This window comes from Hemitrygon akajei, chromosome 23, assembly GCF_048418815.1.
Source record: "Hemitrygon akajei chromosome 23, sHemAka1.3, whole genome shotgun sequence".
Lineage (NCBI taxonomy): Eukaryota > Metazoa > Chordata > Chondrichthyes > Myliobatiformes > Dasyatidae > Hemitrygon > Hemitrygon akajei.
This window is the reverse complement of record NC_133146.1, coordinates 6403515-6427398: the sequence shown is the minus strand read 5'-3', so window position 1 is coordinate 6427398 and position 23884 is coordinate 6403515. Positions and strand designations below refer to the sequence as shown.

General features: G+C 41.0%; 1 protein-coding gene across 1 annotated transcript in view; it reads left to right on the top strand.

The window, feature by feature from the left end:
• cfap58 (cilia and flagella associated protein 58) overlaps positions 1–23884 on the top strand; it is a 272272-nt gene that overhangs the window by 143968 nt on the left and 104420 nt on the right. The window contains exon 17 of the mRNA XM_073026872.1: positions 10995–11128. Within this exon, the coding sequence (XP_072882973.1) occupies positions 10995–11128 (134 nt within the window). The remainder of the gene's footprint in view (positions 1–10994; positions 11129–23884) is intronic.

Here is a 23884-nt window from a genome sequence, read left to right as displayed (position 1 = left end):
AAACTCCAACAATGTTCAAGAATCAGGACAGAGCAACATAAATGATTGGTTCAGGACTGATCTTAATTATCACTCATAGTTTTTACCTCTAGCTCACTAACTGCAGTGAATGTGATTATGTTAGTTGCAGAGGCTACTTTTAACAGTATTTCTAAATCTTTACAGTTCTTCAAGACTATTACACCCTTCAGATAGATACTTGATCTATATGTTGTTGTGTTAATCTTGCTCAGAGTAATATTTGAAGAGCAATTGATAGTGCAATTATCTTTACCGTGTCCTTTTCTATGCTGGGTTGACAGTATCTTTTTTAGGGTATGACACTTTATTCAGATCTTTGTACAGTTGCAGTTGATAACATTTCTCAGCCATTTTTTTGGTGTTGGTGACATTTCTACTTTCAATACACATAATTAAAAATAAGTGAAAGGAAAATTTTTAAAAATATGTTTTAGAAAGCTACCTCAAGTTGCAAGTTCAGATTGAAAGAAGCTGTGCTGATGAGTAATGTTGGTAAATCTTGCTAACTAAAAATTGCTTTTTAAGAATACAATACACATAGTTCATTGCACACTATATAAAAACATAGAAACATAGAAAACCTACAGCACAATAAAGGCTCTTTGGCCCACAAAGTTATGCCGAACATGTCCCTACTTTAGAAATTACTAGGCTTACCCATAGCCCTCTATTTCACTAAGCTCCACGGACCTATCTAAAAGCCTCTTAAAAGACCCAATCGTACCTGCCTCCACCAACGTTGCCGGCAGCCCATTCCACGCACTCGCCACACTCTGAGTAAAAAACCTACCACGGATATCTCCTCTGTACCTACTCCCCAGCACCTTAAACCTGTGTCCTCTTGTGGCAACCATTATAGCCTTGTGAAAAAGCCTCTGACTACCCACACGATCAATGCCTCTCATCATCTTGTACACCTCAATCAGGTCACCTCTCATCCTCCTTCGCTCCAAGGAGAAAAGGCAGAGTTCACTCAACCTATTCTCATAAGGCATGCTCCCCAATCCAGGCAACATCCTTGTAAATCTCTTCTGCACCCTTTCTATGGCTTCCACATCCTTCCTGTAGTGAGGCGATCAGAACTAAGCACAGTACACAAGTGGGGTCTGACCAGGGTCCTATATAGCTGCAGCGTTACCTCTCAGTTCCTAAATTCAGTTCCATGATTGATGAAGGCCAATACACCATATGCTTTCGTAACCACAGAGTCAACCTACGCAGCTGCTTTGAGCGTCTATGGACTCGGACCCCAAGATTCCTCTGATCCTCCACACTGCCAAGAGTCTTACCATTAATACTATATTCTGCCATCATATTTGATCTACCAAAATGAACCACCTCACACTTATCTGGTTGAACTCCATCTGCCACTTCTCAGCCCAGTTTTGCATCCTATCAATGTCCTGCTGTAACCTCTGACAGCCCTCCACACTATCCACAACACCTCCAACCTTTGTGCCATCAACAAACTTACTAACCCATCCCTCCACTTCCTCATCCAGGTCATTTATAAAAATCACGAAGATTAAGGGTCCCAGAACAGATCCCTGAGGCACTCCACTGGTGACTGACCTCCATGCAGAATATGACCCATCTACAACTACTCTTTGCCTTCTGCGAGCAAGCCAGTTTTGGATCCATAAAGCAATATCCCTGTGGATCCCATGCCTCCTTACTTTCTCAATAAGTCTTGCATGGGGTACCTTATCAAATGCCTTGCTGAAATACATATACACTACATCTACTGCTCTTCCTTCATCAATGCGTTTAGTTACATCCTCAAAAAATTCAATCGGGCTCGTAAGGCACAACCTGCCCTTGACAAAGCCATGCTGACTACTCCTAATCATATTATACCTCTCCAAATGTTCATAAATCTTGCCTCTCAGGATCTTCTCCATCAACTTACCAACCACTGAGGTAAGACTCACTGGTCTATAATTTCCTTGGTTATCTCTACTCCCTTTCTTGAATAAAGGAACAACATCTGCAACCCTCCAATCCTCCAGAACCTCTCCCGTCCCCATTTAAGTCAGCTTACAGAGAGGAGGTGCAGCGGCTAATGGACTGGTGCAGAGCCAACAACCTGTCTCTTAATGTGAACAAAACAAAAGAGATGGTTGTTGACTTCAGGAGGGCACGGAGCAACCACTCCCCGCTGAACATCGACGGCTCCTTGATAGAGATCATAAAGAGCACCAAATTTCTTGGTGTTCACCTGACGGAGAATCTCACCTGGTCTCTCAACACCAGCTCCATAGCAAAGAAAGCCCAGCAGTGTCTCTACTTCTTGTGAAGGCTGAGGAAAGTCCATCTTCCACCCCCCATCCTCATCACATTCTACAGGGGTTGTATTGAGAGCATCCTGAGCAGCTGCATCACTGCCAGGTTTGGAAATTGCACCATCTCGGATCGCAAGACACTGCAGTGGATAGTGAGGTCAGCTGAGAAAATCAACGGGGTCTCTTCCTGCCATTATGGATGTTTACACTACACGCTGCATCTGCAAAGGAAACAGCATTATGAAGGACCCCATGCACCCCTCATACAATCTCTTCTCCCTCCTGCCAACCGGGAAAAGGTTCCGAAGCATTCGGGCTCTCACGACCAGACTATGTAACAGTCTCTTCCCCCAAGCTATCAGACTCCTCAATACCCGAAGCCTGGACTGACACCTTGCCCTACTGTCCTGTTTATTATTTATTGTAAATGCCTGCATGTTTTTTGTGCACTTTATGCAGTCCTGTCTAGGTCTGTAGTTTAGTGTAGCTTTCTTTGTGTTTTTTTTTATTAAGTAGTTCAGTCTAGTTTTTTGTACTGTGTCATGTAACACCATAGTCCTGAAAAACGTTGTCTCATTTTTACTATGCACTGTACCAGCAGTTATGGTCGAAATGACAGTAAAAGTGACTTGACTTGACTTGACTTATGATGCAAAGATCATCATCAGAGGCTCAGCAATCTTCTCCCTTGACTCCCACAGTAGCCTGGGGTACATTTCGTCTGGTCCTGGTGACCTATCCAACTCGATGCTTTCCAAAAGCTCCAGAACATCCTCTTTCTTAACACCTACATGCTCAAGCTTTTCAATCTGCTGCAAATCATCACTACAATCACTAAGATCCTTTTCCATGGTGAATACTGAAGTGAAGTATTCATTAAGTACCTCTGCTATTTCCTCCTGTTCCATACACACTTTCCCACTGTCACACATGACAGGTCCTATTCTTTCACGCCTTATCCTCTTGCACTTCACATACTTGTAGAATGCCTTGGGATTTTCCTTAATTCTGCTTGCCAAGGCCTTCTCATGGCCCCTTCTGGCTCTCCTAATTTCCCTCTTAAGCTCTTTCCTATTAGCCTTATAATCTTCTAGATCTCTAACATTACCTAGCTCTCTGAACCTTTTGTAAGCTTTTCTTTTTGACTAGATTTATTACAGCCTTTGTACACCACGGTTCCTGTACCCTACCATAACTTCCCTGTCTCATTGGAAAGTACCTTTACAGAGCTCTACATAAATATCCCCTGAATATTTGCCACATTTCTTCTATACTTTTCCCTGAGAACATCTGTTTCCAATTTAAGCCTCCAATTTCCTGCCTGATAGCCTCATAATTCCCCTTACCCCAATTAAATGCTTATCTCTCTCCAATGCTATTGTAAAGGAGATAGAATTATGATCACTATCTCCAAAATGCTCTCCCACTGAGAAATCTGACACCCAACCAGGTTCATTTCAATAGACAATAGACAATAGATACAGAAGTAGACCATTCGGCCCTTCGAGCCTGCACCGCCATTTTGAGATCATGGCTGATCATCTACTATCAATACCCGGTTCCTGCCTTGTCCCCATATCCCTTGATTCCCCTATCCATAAGATACCTATCTAGCTCCTTCTTGAAAGCATCCAGAGAATTGGCCTCCACTGCCTTCCGAGGCAGTGCATTCCAGGCCCCCACAACTCTCTGGGAGAAGAAGTTTTTCCTTAACTCTGTCCTAAATGACCTACCCCTTATTCTCAAACCATACCCTCTGGTACTGGACTCTCCCAGCATCTGGAACATATTTCCTGCCTCTATCTTGTCCAATCCCTTAATAATCTTAAATGTTTCAATCAGATCCCCTCTCAATCTCCTGAATTCCAGCGTGTACAAGCCCAGTCTCTCTAACCTCTCTGCGTAAGACAGTCCGGACATCCCAGGAATTAACCTCGTGAATCTATGCTGCACTTCCTCTACAGCCAGGATGTCCTTCCTTAACCCTGGAGACCAAAACTGTACACAATACTCCAGGTGTGGTCTCACCAGGGCCCTGTACAAATGCAAGAGGATTTCCTTGCTCTTGTACTCAATTCCCTTTGTAATAAAGGCCAACATTCCATTAGCCTTCTTCACTGCCTGCTGCACTTGCTGATTCACCTTCAGTGACTGATGAACAAGGACTCCTAGATCTCTTTGTATTTCTCCCTTACCTAACTTTACACCGTTCAGATAATAATCTGCCTTCCTGTTCTTACTCCCAAAGTGGATAACCTCACACTTATTCACATTCAACGTCATCTGCCAAGTATCTGCCCACTCACCCAGCCTATCCAAGTCACCCTGAATTCTCCTAACATCCTCATCACATGTCACACAGCTTAGTATCATCAGCAAATTTGCTGATGTTATTCTCAATGTCTTCATCTAAATCATTGACATAAATCGTAAACAGTTGGTATTTCCCAATACCAAATCAAGTTCAGCCTCTCCTCTTGTAGGCTTATCTACATACTTTGTCAAGAAACTTTCCTGAACACACCTAACAAACTCCACCCCATCAAAACCCCTCACTCTAGGGAGATTCCAATCGATATTTAGGAAATTAAAATCTCCCATCACGACAACTCTGTTATTATTACATCTTTCCAGGATCTGTTTCCCTATCTGCTCCTTGATATCCCTGTTACTATTGGGTGGCCTATAAAAAACACCCAGTAAAGTTATTGACCCCTTCCTGTTCCTAACCTCCACCCACAGAGACTCCGTAGCCAATCCCTCCATGGCGTCCACCTTTTCTGCAGCCGTGCCACACCCCCACATCTTTTGCCTCCCTCCCTGTTCTTTCTGAAGCATCTAAAACCCAGCACTTAAAGTAACCAATTCTGTCCCTGAGCCATCCAAGTCTCTGTAATGGCCACCACATCATATCTTCAAGTACTGATCCATGCTCTAAGCTAATTCGCTTTGACCACAACACTCCTTGCATTAAAATAGACACATCTCAAGCCTTTGGTCTAAGCACGTCCATTCTCTATCACCTGCCTATCCTCCCTCTCACACTGTCTACAAGTTTTCTCTATTTGTGAACTAGCCTCCTCTTCCCCAGTCTCTTCAGTTCAGTTCCCACCCCCAACAATTCTAGTTTAAACTCTCCCCAGTAGCCTTAGCAAACCTCCCTGCCAGGATATCGGTCCCACTGGGATTCAAGTGCAACCCGTCCTTTTATTACAGGTCACACCTGCCCCAAAAGAGGTCCCAATGATCCAGAAATCCGAATCCCTGCCCCCTGCTCCAATCCCTTAGCCACACATTTATCCTCCACTGTCACTGTCGCATGGCACCGGCAGTAATCATGAGAATCCTTTGTGGTCCTGTTTCTCAACTTCCTTCCTAACTCCCTGTAGTCTTTTTTCAGGACCTCTTCCCTTTTCCTACCTATGTCATTGGTACCAATATGTACCACGACCTCTGGCTGTTCTCCCTCCCACCGCAGGATATCTTGGACACAATCCGAAACATCCCAGACCCTGGCACCTGGGAGGCAAACTACCATCCGAATTTCTTTCCTGCGTCCACAGAATTGCCTGTCTGACCCCCTAACTATAGAGCCCCTTATTACTACTGCCTTCTTCTTCCTTTCCCTACCCTTCTGAGCCACAGGGCCAGACTCTGTGCCAGAGGCATGGCCACTGTCGCTTCCCCCAGGTAGGCTGTCCCCTCCCCCCAACAGTACTCAAACAGGAGTACTTATTGTCAAGGGGTACAGCCACAGGGGTACTCTCTAGTACCTGACTCTTTCCCTTCCCCCTCCTGACTGTGACCTACTTGTCTGTCTCCCATGGCCCCGGTGTGACCACCTGCCTGTAACTCCTCTCTATCACCTCCTCACTGTCCCTCACTAGGCGAAGATCATTGAGCTGCCTCTCCAGTTCCCTAGCTTGGTCCCTCAGGAGCTGCAGCTCGACACACCTGGCGCAGATATGGACTGGGAGACTCCAGGACCCCCCCCCCCCCCACATCTGGCACTGAGCACAGAAAACTGGCCTCAGACATATACTTTCTACCTCACCTCGTCCAGTTACTGCCTAAGCCCATTGAGCCAAAGCCCTACCACTCTGCTGCCCGCTCCAACACTGCCTGCTGGATATGGCTGCCTTCTTTTAAACCTTTTGCGCTCAACTGGCTGACGTCATGCGCCTGCGCAGTCTCACCTCTCTTTAACCCGAGTATAAAAAAAACTCCCTTCATTCCGAAAAATCAGCAGTTCACTCGCAGCCTTCCTGCTCCGAATAAGTTAATGTCGACCAAAATGCCATGGTTAAAGCTATCCAAATTATATATTATTTTCTTGTAGGCACCACAGCACTAGTAGGAAACATGGGTAATGACTACCATAAAATTCTATAAGGATTTTACTTGAGTCATTTTGGTGAGACAGATTAACTCCCATTTTCTACTTCTGATCTAAAATGAATGCACTGTTTTCCATTTAATCAGCAGTGAGACAAACCTTTAGAAGATACCCGTGAGCTCATCTTGTTAAGTTTCAGCATTCTTCTTTAATACAATAAGGACATGTATTTTTTCCTGTGTATTTTGAGTGTTTGGGTAATAAAATTCATGGAAGAGAGATTCTCAGGCATTATATAAAACATAGAACAATACAGCCCAGGAACAGGCCCTTCGGCCCGCAATGTTGTGCCAAACCAAATTAATTAGTAATCACTTATACCTACACAATATCAATGTCCTTCCATTTTCCACATATTTAAGTTCCTATCTAAACATCTCTTAAAAATAATGTATTTGCCTGTACCACCACCCCGGCAGCACATTTCAGAAATCCACCACTCTGTGGTTTTTTAACAAAATTAAAAATTGCACTCGCAACTGCTTTGGAGTTATCCATCTTACCTTAAATGCATGCCCTCTGGTATTTCAATATACTGTCTGTCCACTCTTTCTATGGCTCTCACAATCTTATAAGTAATAGGAGCAGGAGTAGGCCATCTGGCCCATTGAACCTGCTCTGCCATTAAATAAGATCATGGCTGATCTGGCCATGGACTCATCTCCACCTATCTGCCTTTTCCTATAACCCTTAATTCCCGTACGATGCAAAAATCTACCCAACCTTGTCTTAAATATATTTACAGAGGTAACCTCCACTGCTTCATTGGGCAGAGAATTCCACAGATTCACTGCCTTTTGGGAAAAGCAGTTTTCCTCATCTCCATCCTAAATCTATTCCCCTGAATCTTGAGGCTAAGTCCCCTAGTTCTAGTCTCACCTATCAGTGGAAACAACTTTTCTGCCTCTAACATATATCCCTTTCATAATTTTATATGTTTCTATAGGATCTCCTCTCATTCTTCTGAATTCCAGTGATTACAGTCCCAGGCGATTCAATCTCTTCTCATAGTTGAATCCCTTCATTTCTGGAATCAACTTGGTGAACCTCCTCTGCACTGACTCCAAAGCCAGTATATCCTTTCTAAGTAAGGAGACCAGAACTGCACACAGTACTCCAGGTGTGGCCTCAATAGTGCTCTGTACAGTTGCAGCATAACCTCCCTTCTCTTAAATTCAGTCCCTCTAGCAATGAAGGCCAAACATCACATTTGCCTTCTTGATAGCCTGCTGCACCTGCAAACCAACCTTTTGTGATTCATGAACAAGCACTCCCAAGTCCCTCTGCACAGCAGCATGCTGCAAATTTTTTTTACCATTTAAATAATAATCTGCTCTTTCATTTTTCCTTCCAAAGTGGATGACCTCATATTTACCAAAATTGTATTCCAGCTGCCAGACCCTTGCCCACTCACTTAACCTATCTTTCTCTATCTGCAGACTCTCCATATCTTCTGCACAATTTACTTTTCCACTCAATTTAGTATAATCAGCAAGCTTAGATACACTACGCTCGGTCCCATCTTCCAGATTGTTAATGTATATCAAGAACAGTTGTGGGCCCAAAACCTCTACTATAACTTCTGCCATTTCTTTCAGTACCCTGGGATACATACCATCAGGACCAAGGGTCTTATCTATCTTCAGGCCTACAAGTTTGCTCAGCACTACCTCTTTAGTGATAGCTATTGTATTGAGGTCCTCACCTCCTAATGCATCCATAACATCTCTCTTTGGCATGTTAGACGTGTCCTCCACCGTGAAAACCGACACAAAATAGTCATTCAAAGCCTCTGCCATTACCTCATTACTTAATATGAAATCCCTCTTCTCTTCCTCCAAGGGACCTACGTTCACTTTCACCAGCCCTTTCTGCTTTATATAATTATGAAAACTTTTACTATCCATTTTTATATCTTGTGCTAGTTTCTTTTCATAATTTATCTTCCCTTTCTTTATTGCTCTGTCAGGTCTCCCCTCAGCCCTCCTTTGCACCAGAGAAAACAAACCAAGTTTGTCCAACTTCTTGTTGTAGCACATGCTCTCTCATCCAGGCAGCATTTTGGTAAACCTCTTCTGCACCCTCTTCAAAGCATCCTTTCAGGGGCAATGTACTTGGACTCCAAGATCCCTCTGCTCATCAACACTGTTAAGGATCTCGCCATTGCACTTACATTTGATCTACCAAGGTGCAACAATTCATATTTGGCCAGATTGAACTCTATCTGCCATTTCTCCACCTTTATCTGTAACTGATCTATATTGCCAGTCTTCTGCGCTATCCACAACACCACCAATCTTCATGTCATTTGCATTCTTACTAACCCTCACATCTACTACATTTTCAACCAGGTTGTTTATGTACGTCACTAACAGTAGAGGTTCCAGCACAGATCCCTGCAGAACACTGGTAATTACAGCAAATAAGTCCCTTCAACCACCACCCTCTGTTTGCTATGGGCATGCCAGTTCTGAATCCAAATAGCCAATTCACCATGGATCCAATGCGTCTTAAGCTTCTGGATGAGCCTCCCACGATGGACCTTGTCAATGCCTTATGTTTGTTATGTGGACAATATCCACAGCTCTACCTTCATTAATCATCCTCGCCTTATACATCATTGTCAAAAAAAAGCTAAATTAAGTTAGGAAACACTCAATAAAAATGTGCCCTTATATTAATACGGTAATAAATGATATGCAGTGTTTGTTTTTGATCAGCAGTTCTCATCAGAAGAGAGATGTTTGCTTTGTTTTCTGAAACATTGTACTGTATGGTGGAATCAGTTATAGAAGGAGGTGCAGATTGTTTAATTGGTCACTGGGATTTAATTCACCTAAACATTTCATATTAATCTTATAAGGTATTTAATATGTGGGTTTGAAATGATATAATAATCAATTGTTGCCTGTTTTTCTATAAATTCTTAACAATTTATGTTCATTAACCTCCCCAACCCTGAAACATCTGTATCTCATTTGGGTAAAAAGTACATTTTCATCAAATTTTAAGAGACATTTTTCCTTTCTGAAGCACAGGATAATGTTTTGTTCTGCCTGTGGCTTAGGCTTTGTCAATTTATATCTCTTCATGTAATTTATTAGCTAAAAATTAATGCTCTTTCACTATGAAGAAACTAAAAAACAGCCTCCTCTCTTTTACACTGCCTCAAGTAGGCAGCAATTATCAACAAATTTCACCATGCGGGTCACACCATCGTTTTGCAGCTAAGATCAGGAAGTCCAGGCCTATCAGGTTCAAAAACGTTTAATTGCTTACAAACATTCGGTTCTTGAACCAACAGGCAAAATCCTAATCACTGCAGTTCAGCAGCACTCTAACCATTTTGAATGCTTTGCACTAGAATGGGCATTGTTTTCTTTTGTACGATTTCTGCCTACTTGTAAATAAAATTGTGTATAATCTTTGCTTAATTTATGTTTTTCTTGTAAATGCTGCTATGTTCTTATGATGCTGCTGCGAGTAAGCTTTCCAATGTTTCCATGCACTTGAGCACTTGACAATAAACTGGACTTTAGTTTTGACTTTGAATGCTCAGAATCTGAAAACTTGTATTTGAGATCCTCGATCCCACAAGTAATTCTCTGCAGAGCTGAGGAAATGCTGCTGAGAAGGCATCTTTTCTTATTATGCCATAAAAAAACTGTCACATTGATAGATTTATATGAGATTGCTGGTTCATGAAGACACAAGCAATATCAGGAAAAATTAAAAAACCTTTATACACAATTTTCAAAAATATACCAACTTTAAGTTTGGGGGTGGGGCATTCATCTTCTGAGCATTGTAATTAGTGGTAGAGCCTCACAGAACAAAACTGTGGTTATCTTCTTACGCTGTTGCTTTACTTATTTTTGAAGATTGATCTGTCAATATCGAACCATTCTGCAGATAGACAGTTACTGAATTACAAAAGTATTTTAAATAGAAAGTAAACTGTCTAGTTTTAGTGATAGAAAAATACTAGCCTTCACCTGTAAAATGAGGTTTTATAGTCCACTTCAAAAACTGTCAATTCAAAGTGATATTGAAAGTGAACCTACACCTTTGCAATTTACAGATTTTGTTCACTTCCAGTTTTGAAGTACATTCCTTGAGGTTTTAGGTGTTGTAAGTAATTCATAATGCTATAGGCTGTTTGGTAAATAACATTGTTTAGCCAATTGCAAATATGTTACAATAGCTTATTAACAAGAGATAACTGTTTGGAAGAAGGAACCAGAAGTTTGCTAACATCATGATCTTTAATCTGTTTTTTTAATTCATTTTGAAAGGCTTTGACTTCAGAGCTGAACATGTTTGAATCACAGAGTCAGGAGTATAAGCACGAGATTGATCGTTTAGCCCAGGAACTGCAGAATGTGAAAAAGAAGTACCACAACCAGAAACGCAAGGAGCAGCTGGCTAGGTATGAAATATTAATCAATGCACTTATGAGCCTGTTGCAGTTTTTAAAAATACAAATGACTATGACACTACTTTTATCCTTTCCTCCAAGGTTGTTTTTTTCCAAGTTATTTGAATATAAAATAGATTTTTTTATTCTTCACCCATCTATCATAATCTGTCATATATATATATACTGCTGAGCAACAATCTCGTTTGTTGCCATCTAGTGTATGACTATATTTGTATCAACCCACATCTCATTATTTCTGATGCTTTGCCTTTGGTGAGTGACAAGAGATAACAAAATTTGTCTAATCTCATTTATTTCCTCCTTCCGTAGGTGGAGAAGAGAGCATATTTGGTTAGTCAACTATGATATGAACAGTGACAAAGGCTGTTAGTGTTAATTATACCAGCAAAAGAGTAATTATCTCTCTTAGTTTTAAGGTCGAGGCCAATGTATTTGAATTCTCCTACACAGTCTCCTTGGAGGTACTGGTATCAACATCTTCAGCTACTATGCATTGTGTTTTTATCCCGCATATAAGAGTTTTCCCTCAAAAAATCATATTCTCTTCTTAACTAGCTAATTGGTATTATTTCTCATTGGAAATTCATTGGTCTGTGCCCAGGAATTACTCAGGTTTTTCACTGAATATAATTTCTTTGGTGAGTGTGAGTTTGATAAAATACTGGTCTAGTAATCTAGAGATTTAGACTGAGAATCTGCATAAGTACAGTGCGTTCAAGTCCAAATGGAAGCTGCCATTACCATGAAGATTTCCGAATGGATCTGGAAAATAGAACAGCCCAGGAATAGGCTCTTTGATCCATGATGTTGTGCCAAGCTGGAGGAACTCAGCAGATCAGGCAGCATCTAGGAAAAGAGTACTGTCAATGTTTTAGGCCGAAGCCCTTTGGCAGGACTGAAGGAAAAAAAAGCTGAGGAGTAGATTTAAAAGGTGGGGGAGGGGAGAGAGAAACACAAGGTGATAGGTGAAACCTGAAGGGGGAAGGATGAAGTAAAGAGCTGGGAATTAAATTAGTGAAAGAGACAAATTCTTGCTTTCCACAGGGATCGCTCCCTACGCGACTCTCTTGTCCATTCGTCCCTTCCCAAGAGGGATCTCCCTTCTGGCACTTATCCTTGCAAGCGGAACAAGTGCTACACCTTCCCCTACACCTCCTCCCTCACTACCATTCAGGGCCCTAAGCAGTTCTTCCAGGTGAGGCGACACTTCACCAGTGAGTCTGTTGGGGTTGTATACTGTGTCTGGTGCTCCCAGTGTGGCCTCTTGTATATTGGTAAGACCTGACAAGATTGAGAGACCATTTCGCCACACAGAAAAAGGCAGAAAAAGTCCACCAGAAAAAACAGGATGTCCCAGTGGCCACCCATTTTAATTCCACTTCGCATTCCCATTCAGATATGTCCATCCATGGCCTCCTCCACTGTTGTGATGAGGCCATACTTAGGTTGGAGGAACAATACCTTGTATTTTGTTGGGTAGCCTCCAACCTGATGACATGAATGTCAATTTCTTGAACTTCCAGTATTGTCCCCCCACCCTTCTCTCCTTCACCATTTCCCATCCCCTCTTCCCTCTCACCTTATCTCCTTGTCCGTCCATCATCTCTCTCGGGTGCTCCTCCCCCCATTTCTTTCTTCCATGGCCTTCTGTCTCTGTTACCAATTTATCAATTTTTTTTATCTATAATTTTACCAATTTGCTTCCCAGCACTTTACTTCATCCCACCCCTTCAGGTTTCAGCTATCAACTGGTGTTTCTCTCTCCCCTCCCCCCAGCTTTTAAATCTACTCCTCAACATTTTTTTCTCCAGTCCTGCGGAAGGGTATTGGCCAGAAACGTTGACTGTACTCTTTTCCTAGATGCTGCCTGGCCTACTGAGTTCCTCCGGTTTTTTGTGTGTGTTGTTTGGATTTCCAGCATCTGCAGATTTTCTCTTGTTTGTAATCTCATCTGCCTTTACTTGATCCATGTCTCTCCATTCTCTGAATATTCATGTGGCTTTTTTTAATATTACTATGTGGACCAGGTTTCTGGCAACATGAAAGCAAATACCAGTATCAAAAAGGGAGGCAAGGATGTTGCAGTAATCCAACAATCTCTCTTCCAACAGAATACAACAATGGCTGAGGCATCACTGGCCGTATTGCACATTTATGATCTCGCCACCATCATTCCAGTTAGTATTATCTGCTAGCCAGATGGCTGTCACCCATTGTAAAAATCAATCTAAAGTCAGGCTATCTTTCTTCAAGTACACTCTAGGATGTGGGTGTCACTGGCGAGACCAAAATTTATTGTCTGTCCTAGCTACCCCTGGAATGAAGAGGTTGATAGATCATTTCAGAGTGCAGATGGATCAATCATAATGTTAGGTCAGCAGTTACTGGTAGTCTGAGAACTACTGAACTTCCATTTGTAGTCTTCTTCCATGAATATAAACAATTTTCCACCAGCCATACTGTGGCCATTTATATAGCACTAGAATTACAAAGAAAGGCTAAGAGAAACGAACAACTTGGTTCTGCATAAAAGGTTATCAAATTATGTCAGTGTGCAGGTAATGTGCATTGATTTACAGATTGGGATTGGAGTGTTTAGATGCATAGGATTTTATTTTGTGTCCAAGTGGATGTCGGAAACAAAAGGAAGGTAAGATGTGGCACTGCCCAAGGATTGCATTTGCTGGTATTTCAGTCATATTAATTACTTGCAAACATCTTGGCAGCAAGAGGCTGAAATAGGAACTGAAGGAAATTTTCATACAATCTGACAGCCTCTACGAAGAAACAAAGTTCATATTCTGGATGCTTTGATACTTTTCTCTTTCTCACACCTGTTGAATGCCTCTTTTCTTCAGCCTGCCATCCTCTTCTTCACCTTCGCCTCCTGTCTTCCAGTTGTATCTTCTTGATAAAAGCTTACTCTGCCAAGTTTTTGTGGAGTCATTGCTATACTGTTACTCTGAAATCTGAAATCCAAAGCAATCCAGGCAGCAGAATCATTAACATAAAATCTGTCTGCTCCATCATATACCACATGGCACTATGGAATTTATTGCTTGCATGTTAGTTGCACACTGGAGTAAAAAATTGCTTAATGATACCCCAGTCCTGTGGTTTGCTATGGTGTCTTAATTGCAGACAGCACAGTACTCTGCTGCAAGATGAGAACTCCTGATTTCTGTAGAATATTGGACATTTATCCACAGGACTGGACAGGCTTACGTGGCTTACAGTGCTGCAAACTTTCTATATTTTCCCACTTCTAATCTTTATACCAATTGTACATGTAGCAACTGTACATGAATGCAGTTCCTTTTGTGTTTGTCCTTAATCTCAGTGTTGCTATGGCATCTGTAAAGCAACATAAATCCTGGGTAGCCTGCTATCTTCACATGTCTGCATGCTGATTCTGCAAGATGAAATGAAATATCTGCAGCACTACCAAGCAGATGTCACTGACCTCCCTTATGCAATTGTTGATGCAAGCCTGTACATGGTACATGGATGTACAACTCTGGCTTGAAAGTATCCCGGCCAATTACAATTCACGGCCATTGTTACCTTGGCAGTGAGTGGCCTTGTCATCTTCCCTGTACTCTGTAGTTGCACTTAGAAGTTTCTGTGAGGACATCTGTTGCTTTTTGAACACATTCGTATGAATACAATTCCTCCAAAGAGTCGATCTTTCTTCCAGCGGTTTCTGAGCTCTACTTATTCTTTCAATGAAATTCAGGTTTAATATTACTGACATATGTCATGAAGTTTGCTGTTTTGTGGCAATACATAAAAATGCAACAAAATACAATAAGAAGTATATAAATGTTAAATTGAATGAGTAGTGCAAAAAGAGAGGAAAATTGTGAGGTAGTGTTCATGGGCTGGTTCATTGTCTGTTCAGAAATCTGATGGCAGAAGTTAGAAACTATTCCTAAAACATGTGAGAGTCTGTCTTCAGGCTCCTGAACTTCCTCTCTAATGGGAGTATTAAGAAGAGAGCATGTCCTTGGTGATGGATGCCACATCTGTAGTATTCAGGATATCTTCATGGAGCGGTGCCTCAGAAAGGCGGCATCCGTCATTAAGGACCCCATCACCCAGGCCATGCCCTCTTCTCATTGTTACCAACAGGGAGAAGGTACAGAACAGTGAAGGCACACACTCAACAATTCAGGAACAGCTTCTTCCCCTTTGCCGTCCGATTTCTGAATGGACATAGAATCCATGATCACTACCTCACTACTTTTTTATTTATGTTTTTGTACTACTTATGTGATTTAACCATTTAATGTACTATGTGTGTATGTGTCTGTGTATGTAATTCACAGTTTTGGTTTTCTCTGTTATGATGTATTGTACTGCTGCTGCAAAATCAACAAATTTCATAGCATATGGCGGTGACATTAAACCTGATTCTGATACTAATTTGAGACACCACCTTTTGAAGTTGTCCTCAATGCTGAGGAGGCTAGTGCTGGGAATGGAGCTGGCTGAGCTTGCAATTCTCTGCAAACTGATCCTGTGCAGTGGTCCATACATAGCAGATGGTGATGCAACCAGTTAGAATGATCTCCTTAGTATATCTGCAGAAAATTACAGTAATTAGAGTTTTTGTGATATACCATAATCCAAGGAAAATTCTATGAATGCATTTAACTTGTAGATGTCAAGACAAGCTAATTAGTAGTTGCCTCATCATTCATTATGGACTTCAGTGGCTTTAAAATATTATTCAATGCATGATGTACATTGACATTGCTGGGCACATATAAACATCTATACAGACGAGAAAGCTTATAATTAAGAGAACCGGGCTTGTTAATTTAAGTGGTGATCCCAAGTTCTAGATTCTCCTACAGGAGTAAACATAACACTTCTCCCTGTCAAGAATTATCAGGATCATGATTCAATCATGTTCCCTCTCACTCTGCTAAACTCCAACAGATTCGGCACTCTTCTAAACTCCACCCTTTCCCTCAATGGCAAGCTGCCCACTTCTATTAAAGCATTAGTTGTTGTGAACTTTATAACTGGCTTCATGAAGTAATAGCTCAAAATAAAGGGAACTTGCAGGGTTGCAGCTGGTGTTAATGCTTTTTGAAGATTCTACCAGTTTTACAGGCAATCTGCCTATACTTGAAACACTCAACAGACTGTGGTGACATCTGAGGAAGGTGAGGTTCAGGGCATTTTGGGTTGACAGCACATTTTTAACTTTTTAATAAAAAGTCTAATGAAAGAGTAAACATTTCTTGAAATATTAGTAGACAGTTTTGATGTAATGCTTTTTAATCACATTTTCAATGATAGTGGGAGATATTTCAACTGGATTGAAATAAAGATGTTATAAGCATTATCTCACACAATCGAATGAAGAATCACAATCACAATCAAACAGGAAGAAAACTATCGACCAGGCTACATGAGCATCACCTAGTTAGCAGAAGGCATGACGCTCTCTTGCTAGTGTCAGCTCATGAAGAAAAAGGACACAATTTCAAATGGACCACAGCCAGAGTCTTGACTTGAGCAAGAACAAGAAAAGAATGAGAATTTCTCAGAGTGGTTCCCTACAGAAGGATTTATCAACAAACACATCAACATAGATCCCCTATATGAACCCTTACAGACATCACAATCAATGAATTGCTAGCAAACACTTCTAACAGACCTCCCTCAAAGCTAGCCAATTAGAATCTTCTAATGCTAAACTGTTCATTGTTTTGAACCAGCCAACCAGATTACAATGTCTAATCAATATTCATTCGAACCCTGGAAGAGTATATAATCTGGCATTCTGAGGAGACAATACTCTCAACTGCACACTGATGATGGCTTCTCCATTGGAGCCAAAACATTTGCAAGCACTTTGCCAAGCTCAGCGATCAGTTAAACTCCCAAATAGCCAACCCGAGTTACCAATGTTCCGCAATATTTCAAACAATCAAATGAGGCTAGCTGGATGATGCCTGGAGTACAGTTACAGGAATGGGCAGATAACTATCCTTGATCTGTACATAGTATAAGTTAATAGGTATGCTATGGCAGAATGCATTGCCCATAGTAGGCAGTGACTTCAGCCAATGGGTCTGATCTAAAATATTTTGACCCAATAGCTCAATGGCAGGAGGTTTTCCAGGAATGTCATATGAGTAAATGGTTAGGCTGATTACTACTGCAATAAGGGCGATGCAGTTTTGTCAATATCCAATTTAGCAATTACTATGGGGTCAGGTGAATTAACAGCAGTAATTACCTCTAATAGCTGGATCCCCCCGGGCTCAAGATTAACAAAACCATGCAGTAATATGAACCAGCCAATGCTATATTGAATTAAAAAGTGTAGTCTATTATGAAAGAGGACTGTTCCATTTTATGCTTAAGTGATGTAACAAAACTTAGGCACTTCCAGTAAAATATCCTTAAGTTATAAATTAATACAGTAGTAAATTCTAAAGGAAAGGATAAAGGCAATGCTTTTCTACCATAGCATACATTATCTTTGCACAATATCTATAGTGTGAGAAAATAGATATTTGATGTACTTGTAGGAACAATAGTATTCAATTAGCTGAAGGCATGCTGTCCGTACTTCAACAATTCATGGGCATGGACATGGCAATGGATTCGCATGAGGGGCAACAATTCAAAATAGTGATTAGTGAGTGCAGGTGAATGACGGACCTGTCAGGACTTAGTGATGAGTATACTCTGAACATGTTTAAGTTACAGCAACTATGAACTTCAGAATTCTACACAGCGTATCACTGTAACAAGTGATACACAGTAATCAGGCTGAGCTTCATTCAAATTGTAAGATGCCTTTCTTGTGCCATATTTGAGAAAAGCTAACCTAGGTCTAAAATAAGTACCTTGTTCATCTTAAATTGCTTGCTACAGAGGATCTATAATAACAATAAAAATGATAAATGGTGGAATAATTTGGCAGGTTAGGCAGCATCTGTGAAAAGGGAAACAAAGTTAATGTAAGAATGAAGCCCCTCTGTCGGAACTGGGAAAGAAAGGACAAGTTAATTTCAAGAGGCAGTGAGAGAGTAGGAAGAATGGATTGAATAAAGACACCAGGGTGAGGCCAAGGATTCCATAACAATAAGCTTCTGATAAACCTACATAGTTATGGATGAAAGGGGGCTATTGAAAAGAAAGAAACAAACAACTGGGCATGTGAAAATCTGAAGCAGGTTGGGCAGGCTCAATAGAGGGAGAAAAACAAATCTGAGGTACTCTTACAGATGGACAACCCACAGCATAATTGGCCAATTCTGATACAAACAGAACAAAACAAGTTGCATGAAATCGTTAAATTCAACATAGAGTCAAGGAAGCTATGATGGAAGATGAGGTGCTGTTCCACTGGGCCTTGTTAGAACAGTGCAGGCGGTCACTGACAGATAGGTCAGAGTGGGATTCACCTGGAGAATTGAAATGAGAAGGCATTTCGGAGGCTCAGTTTTACCACAGTGGGCTGAACACGGGTGCTGTACAAAGCAGTTGTTGATTTGTGTTTGGCTTCTCCACTCTGACGGAAAACAGATTGTGAACACTGAATGCAGTAGGCTAGAATGGAAAGAGTGCAAGTAAGTTGCTGCTTTAATTGAAAGGACTTTTTTTTTGGATCCTTGGATGTGAGAGCAGACAAGTATAAAGCTAGAATTCTTGCAGTCATGAGAAGTGGAATGTTGGGTGGAGATGGAAGATCATGACCAGGAGGTCATGAAAGGAAGAATATCTATCAAATGCCAACTTAAATAGTTAAGGTGTTGTATCTAAATGCACATAGTATGAGAAATAAGGTGGATGATTTTGTTGCAATGTAACAGTTTGCCAGGTATGATGTTGTGGCCATCACTGAATCGTGGCTGAAGGATGGGTGTAGTTGGGAGCTGAATGTCCAAGGTTACACGTTATATCGGAGGGATAGGAAGGTAGGCAGAGGGGATGATGTGGCTCTGCTGGTAAAGAATGGCATCAGATCAGTAGGAAGATATGATATAGGATCAGAAGATGTAGCTTCCTTCTGGGTTGAGTTAAAAAACTGCAAGGGTAAAAGGACCTTGATGGCGGTTATATATGGGTCTCCCAGCAGTAGCTGGACTGTGGATGATAAATTACAATGGGAAATAAAAAAGGCGTGTCAGAAGGGCAATGTTCTGATAGTCATGGGAGATTTCAACCTGAATAGGAAAATCAGGGTGGTAATAGATCTCAAGAGAGTGAGTTTGTTGAAGGCCTATGAGATGGCTTTTTAGAGCAGTTTGTCGTTGAGCCTACTAGGGGATCAACTATACTGGATTGGGTGTTATGTAATAAGGTAAAAACCCTTAGGAGACAGTGTTCACAATATGATTGAGTTCAGTTTGAAATTTGATAGGGAGAAAGTGAAGTCTGATGTAGCAGTAGTTCAGTGGAATAAAGGAAATTACAGTGGTATGAGTTGGCCAAAATAAATTGGAAGGAGCTGCTGGCAGGAATGACACCAGAGCAGCAATGGCATGAGCTTCTGGAAAAAAATGAGGAAGGTGTAGGATAAATGTATTCCAAAAACAAATAAATACTTAAATGGCAAAATAGTACAGCAGCTGACGAGGGAAGTCAAAGCTAATGTAAAAGCAAAAGAATGGCATACAACAAAGCAAAAATTAGTCAGAAGGCAGAGGATTGTGAAGCTTTTAAGCACCAACAGAGAGCAACTAGAAGAATCATTAGGAGAGAAAAAATTAAATATGAAAGCAAGCTAGCAAACAATATCAAAGTGGATAGTAAAAGCTTTTTTTAAGTATGTAAAAAAAAAAGCAAGATGAGAATAAATATAGTACTGCTAGAAAATGAGGCCAGAGAAATAATAATGGGGACAAGGAGATGGCGGATGAACTAAATGAGTATTTTGCATCAGTCTTCACTGTGGAAGACAATAGCATTGTGCCAGATTTTGATAGGTGTGAGAGAAGAGAAGTGAGTGCAGTTACTATTACAAGGAAGAAGGTGCTCAAAATGCTGAAAGAGCTGAGAGTACATAAGTCACTCAGACAAGATGAACTGCACCCTAGGATTTTGAAAAAGGTAGTGGTAGAAATTGTGGAGGCATTCATAGCTTTCAAAAATTATTGGATTCTGGCATGGTGCCAGAGTACTGGAAAATTGCTAATGTCACTACTGTCTTTAAGAAAGGAGGAAGGCAGCAGAAAGGAAATTATAGACCATTTAGCCTGACCTCAGTGGTTAGGAAGATGTTGGAATTGATTGCTAAGGATGAAGTTATGGAGGGCTTGGTGACGCAGGACAAGATAGGACAAAGTCAGCATGGTTTCTTTCAGGAAAAATCCTGCCTGACGAACCTGTTGAAATTCTTTGAGGAGATTACAAGTAGTATAGATAAAGGGGATGTTATATATTTGGACTTTCAGAAGTCCTTTGACAAGGTGCCACACATGAGGCTGCTTACCAAGTTAGGAGCCTGTGGTATTACAGGAAAGTTACTAACGTGGTTAGAGCATTGGCTGATTGGTAGGAGGCAGCAAGTGGGAATAAAAGGATCCTTTTCTGGTTGGCCACTAGTGGCCTGTGGTGTTCTGCAGGGGTTGGTGTTGGGACAGTTTCTTTTTATGAACTATATCAATGATTTAGATGATGGAGTAGATGGCTTTGTTACCAGGTTTGTAGATGATACAAAGATTGGTGGATGGGAAGGTAATGTTGAGGAAACAGGAAGGCTGCAGAAGGACTTAGATTAGAAAAATGGGCAAAAAAGTGGCAAACGAAATGCAATGTTGGAAAATGCATGGTCATGCACTTTGGTAGAAGAAATAACTGTGCAGACTATTTTCTAAACAAGGAGAAAATCCAAAAATCTGAGATGCAAGGGGACTTGCAGAACACTGTAACACTGTAAAGGTTAACTTGCAGGTAGAGTCAGTGGTGAGGTAGACAAAATACAATGTTAGCATTCATTTCAAGAGGTCTAGTATACAAGAGCAGGGATGTGATGCTGAGGCTTTATAAGGCACTGGTGAAGCCTCACCTTGAGTATTGTGAGCAGTTTTGGGTTCCTCATCTGAGGAAAGATGTGCTGGTGTTGAAAAGGGTTCAGAGGAGGTTCCCGAGGATGATTCCAGAAATGAAAAAGTTATCAATTGAGGAACATTTGATAGTTTTGGTTCTGTACTCGCTGGAATTTAGAAAGATAAGGGGGATCTCATTGAAACCTTTTGAATGTTGAAAGGCCTAGACAGAGTAGATGTGGAAAGGATGTTTCCCCTGGTAGGGGAGCCTAGGACAGTAGGACACAGCCTCAGGATAGAGGGGTGTCCATTTAAAACAGATGTGGAGAAATCTCTTTAGTCAGAGGGTGGGAAATTTGTGGAATTTGTTACCACAGGCAACTGTGGAGGCCAGGTCATTGGGTGTATTTAAGACAGAGCTTGATAGGTTTTTGATTGGGTACGACATCTAAGGCTATGGGGAGAAGGCCGGGGAGTGGGGCTGAGGAGGGGAAAAATGGATCAACTATGATTGAATTGCCTAATTTTGCTCCTGTATCTTAAGTACAGTCTTAAGCTTTTGTGATTTGAAGGCACTGATGCCACAAATATATTTAGTATTAAGTACTGCTCAGACTTTACTTATAAATAAAATAGTGAATAGAAGGAAGCAAACAGGCCAAAAATAACAAAAATATATCCTAAATGAGAGAATTAGAATTAGAACATAAAGAGCCAAATTAGTATTTATATAAAACATACAGCAGAACATCACAGCACAGTACAGGCCCTTTGACTAATGACATTGTTGTTGACCTTTTAACCTACCCTAAGGTCAATCTAACTACTCCCTCCCACATAGTCCTCCATTTTTCTGACATTCACATGCCTCTCTAAGAGTCTTTTAAATGTATCTGTTTTATCACCATTCCTAGTACGGGCAGTTCCCGGGTCACAAACGTCTGACTTACGGACAACTCGTACTTACGAACAAACTGCCATAAAGCCTATTATGTTAAAAATATGAGTTAAGTACAATGGTTCGTAATAATGAACACAGGCACTACTTTGTGACCCTCATGAAAACATTGCGTGGCTTCAGTGGTTCGTCGACTCGAGGAAGGAGAACGCTGTCCGTCATTTTAAGTCAGATCGCTTTGCCGCTAACACTGTGTTGAGTGTGTAACTTTGTATTTGGCTTTTTCTCGTATTTACCCTTGTAACCGTGCCTCCAAAGCATAAATCCGATGCAAGTGCTGCTGATGCATCAAAGAAAAGGAAAACAATCACAATTGAAAATAAAGTGGAAATAAAGCGATCAAAAAGAGGTGAAATGCCATCGGTCATTGGAAAGGCGTTAGGCTGCAGTCGGTCAACGATCAGAACAATATTAAAGGATAAAGTGATGACAGCATTTGAGGAAGAAGACTGGGACCTAAAAACTCCAGAACAGAAAAAGTTTTTGACGAAAGAGTTAGCTGAGGCCTTTCATCTCATTGAAGCAGGGATGGCAAAGTTAGCGGAGCAAGATACTAATACAGAGAGGTTCACCAAAGTTTACTGTACAGTTACCGAGGGCTTCAGCTGCTACAAGGCCATTTATGATGAGAAAAAGAAAAGCTCTGCATAGAAAGGTAAAATATATACTTAATACTAAGACAAACATTTGACTAACTGACGCTAAATAAGAACAGTATGTACCTGTTCCGACTTAACTAAAAATTTGACAGACTTAGGAATAGATCTCGTTCTTAACCCAGGGACTGCCTGTAGTGCGTTCCACATACCCATCATTATCAGTGGAGGATAAAAACTTGCCTCTTACATCCCCCCCTATATTTTTCTCCAATCACTTCAAACTTTTTCCCCTCACATTAGACATTTTTGCCCTGGGAAGTTTCTGGCTGTGTACTTGATCTGTGCCTCATAGCATCTTTTACCTGATCATCTCTATCAAGTCACTTCTCAATTTCCTTCACTCTAGAGAAAAGCTCTAGCTCGCTCAATCTTTCCTTAAGACAAACTCTCTAATCCTAGCTGCATCCTGGTAAGTCTTCTCTGCACTCTCTCTAAAACTTCCACATCCTTCTTATAATGAGACGACCAGAACTGAACACATAATATTTCAAGTGTGGTCTAATTAGGGTTTTATACAGCTGCAACATTGCCCCACAACTCAAGTACTAAATCCCACTACTAATGAAGACCATTGAACCATTTGTCTTCTTAACCACCCTATCAACCTGTATAGCAACTTAGAGAGTTTTAACAAATGTTGACCCAAGAAGCCTGTGTTCCTCCATATTGCTAATAAATAGTGACCTTTTTTAAAACTGTATGTTGATACAGCAAAGTTTATTTGAAAGCAGCCCTTAAATCATCTCTTTACTTGGCTCCACAGTATAGGATTCTGTCTTGATGTTTACCTTTTTGAAAATGTCACATGCAGATCTATGAACCTCAGTCATTGTGAAGCCTCATGTATGAATGTCTGAACCATAGTTGTGTTGTCCAACTTCAAGCATTTACTTCAAGGATTCTTTTTGGAATATAGTAAATAATAGACCATATGCCATAGGTACAGGAGCAAAATTAGGCCACTTAGCCCATCAAGTCTTCTCCACCATTCCACTATGGCTGACTAATTATCAACCCAATTCTCCTGGCTTATTCCCAAAACTTTTGCACCATTACAAATCAAGAGCTTGTCAACCTCTACTTTTTTTTTGTAATTTATTTTTTATTG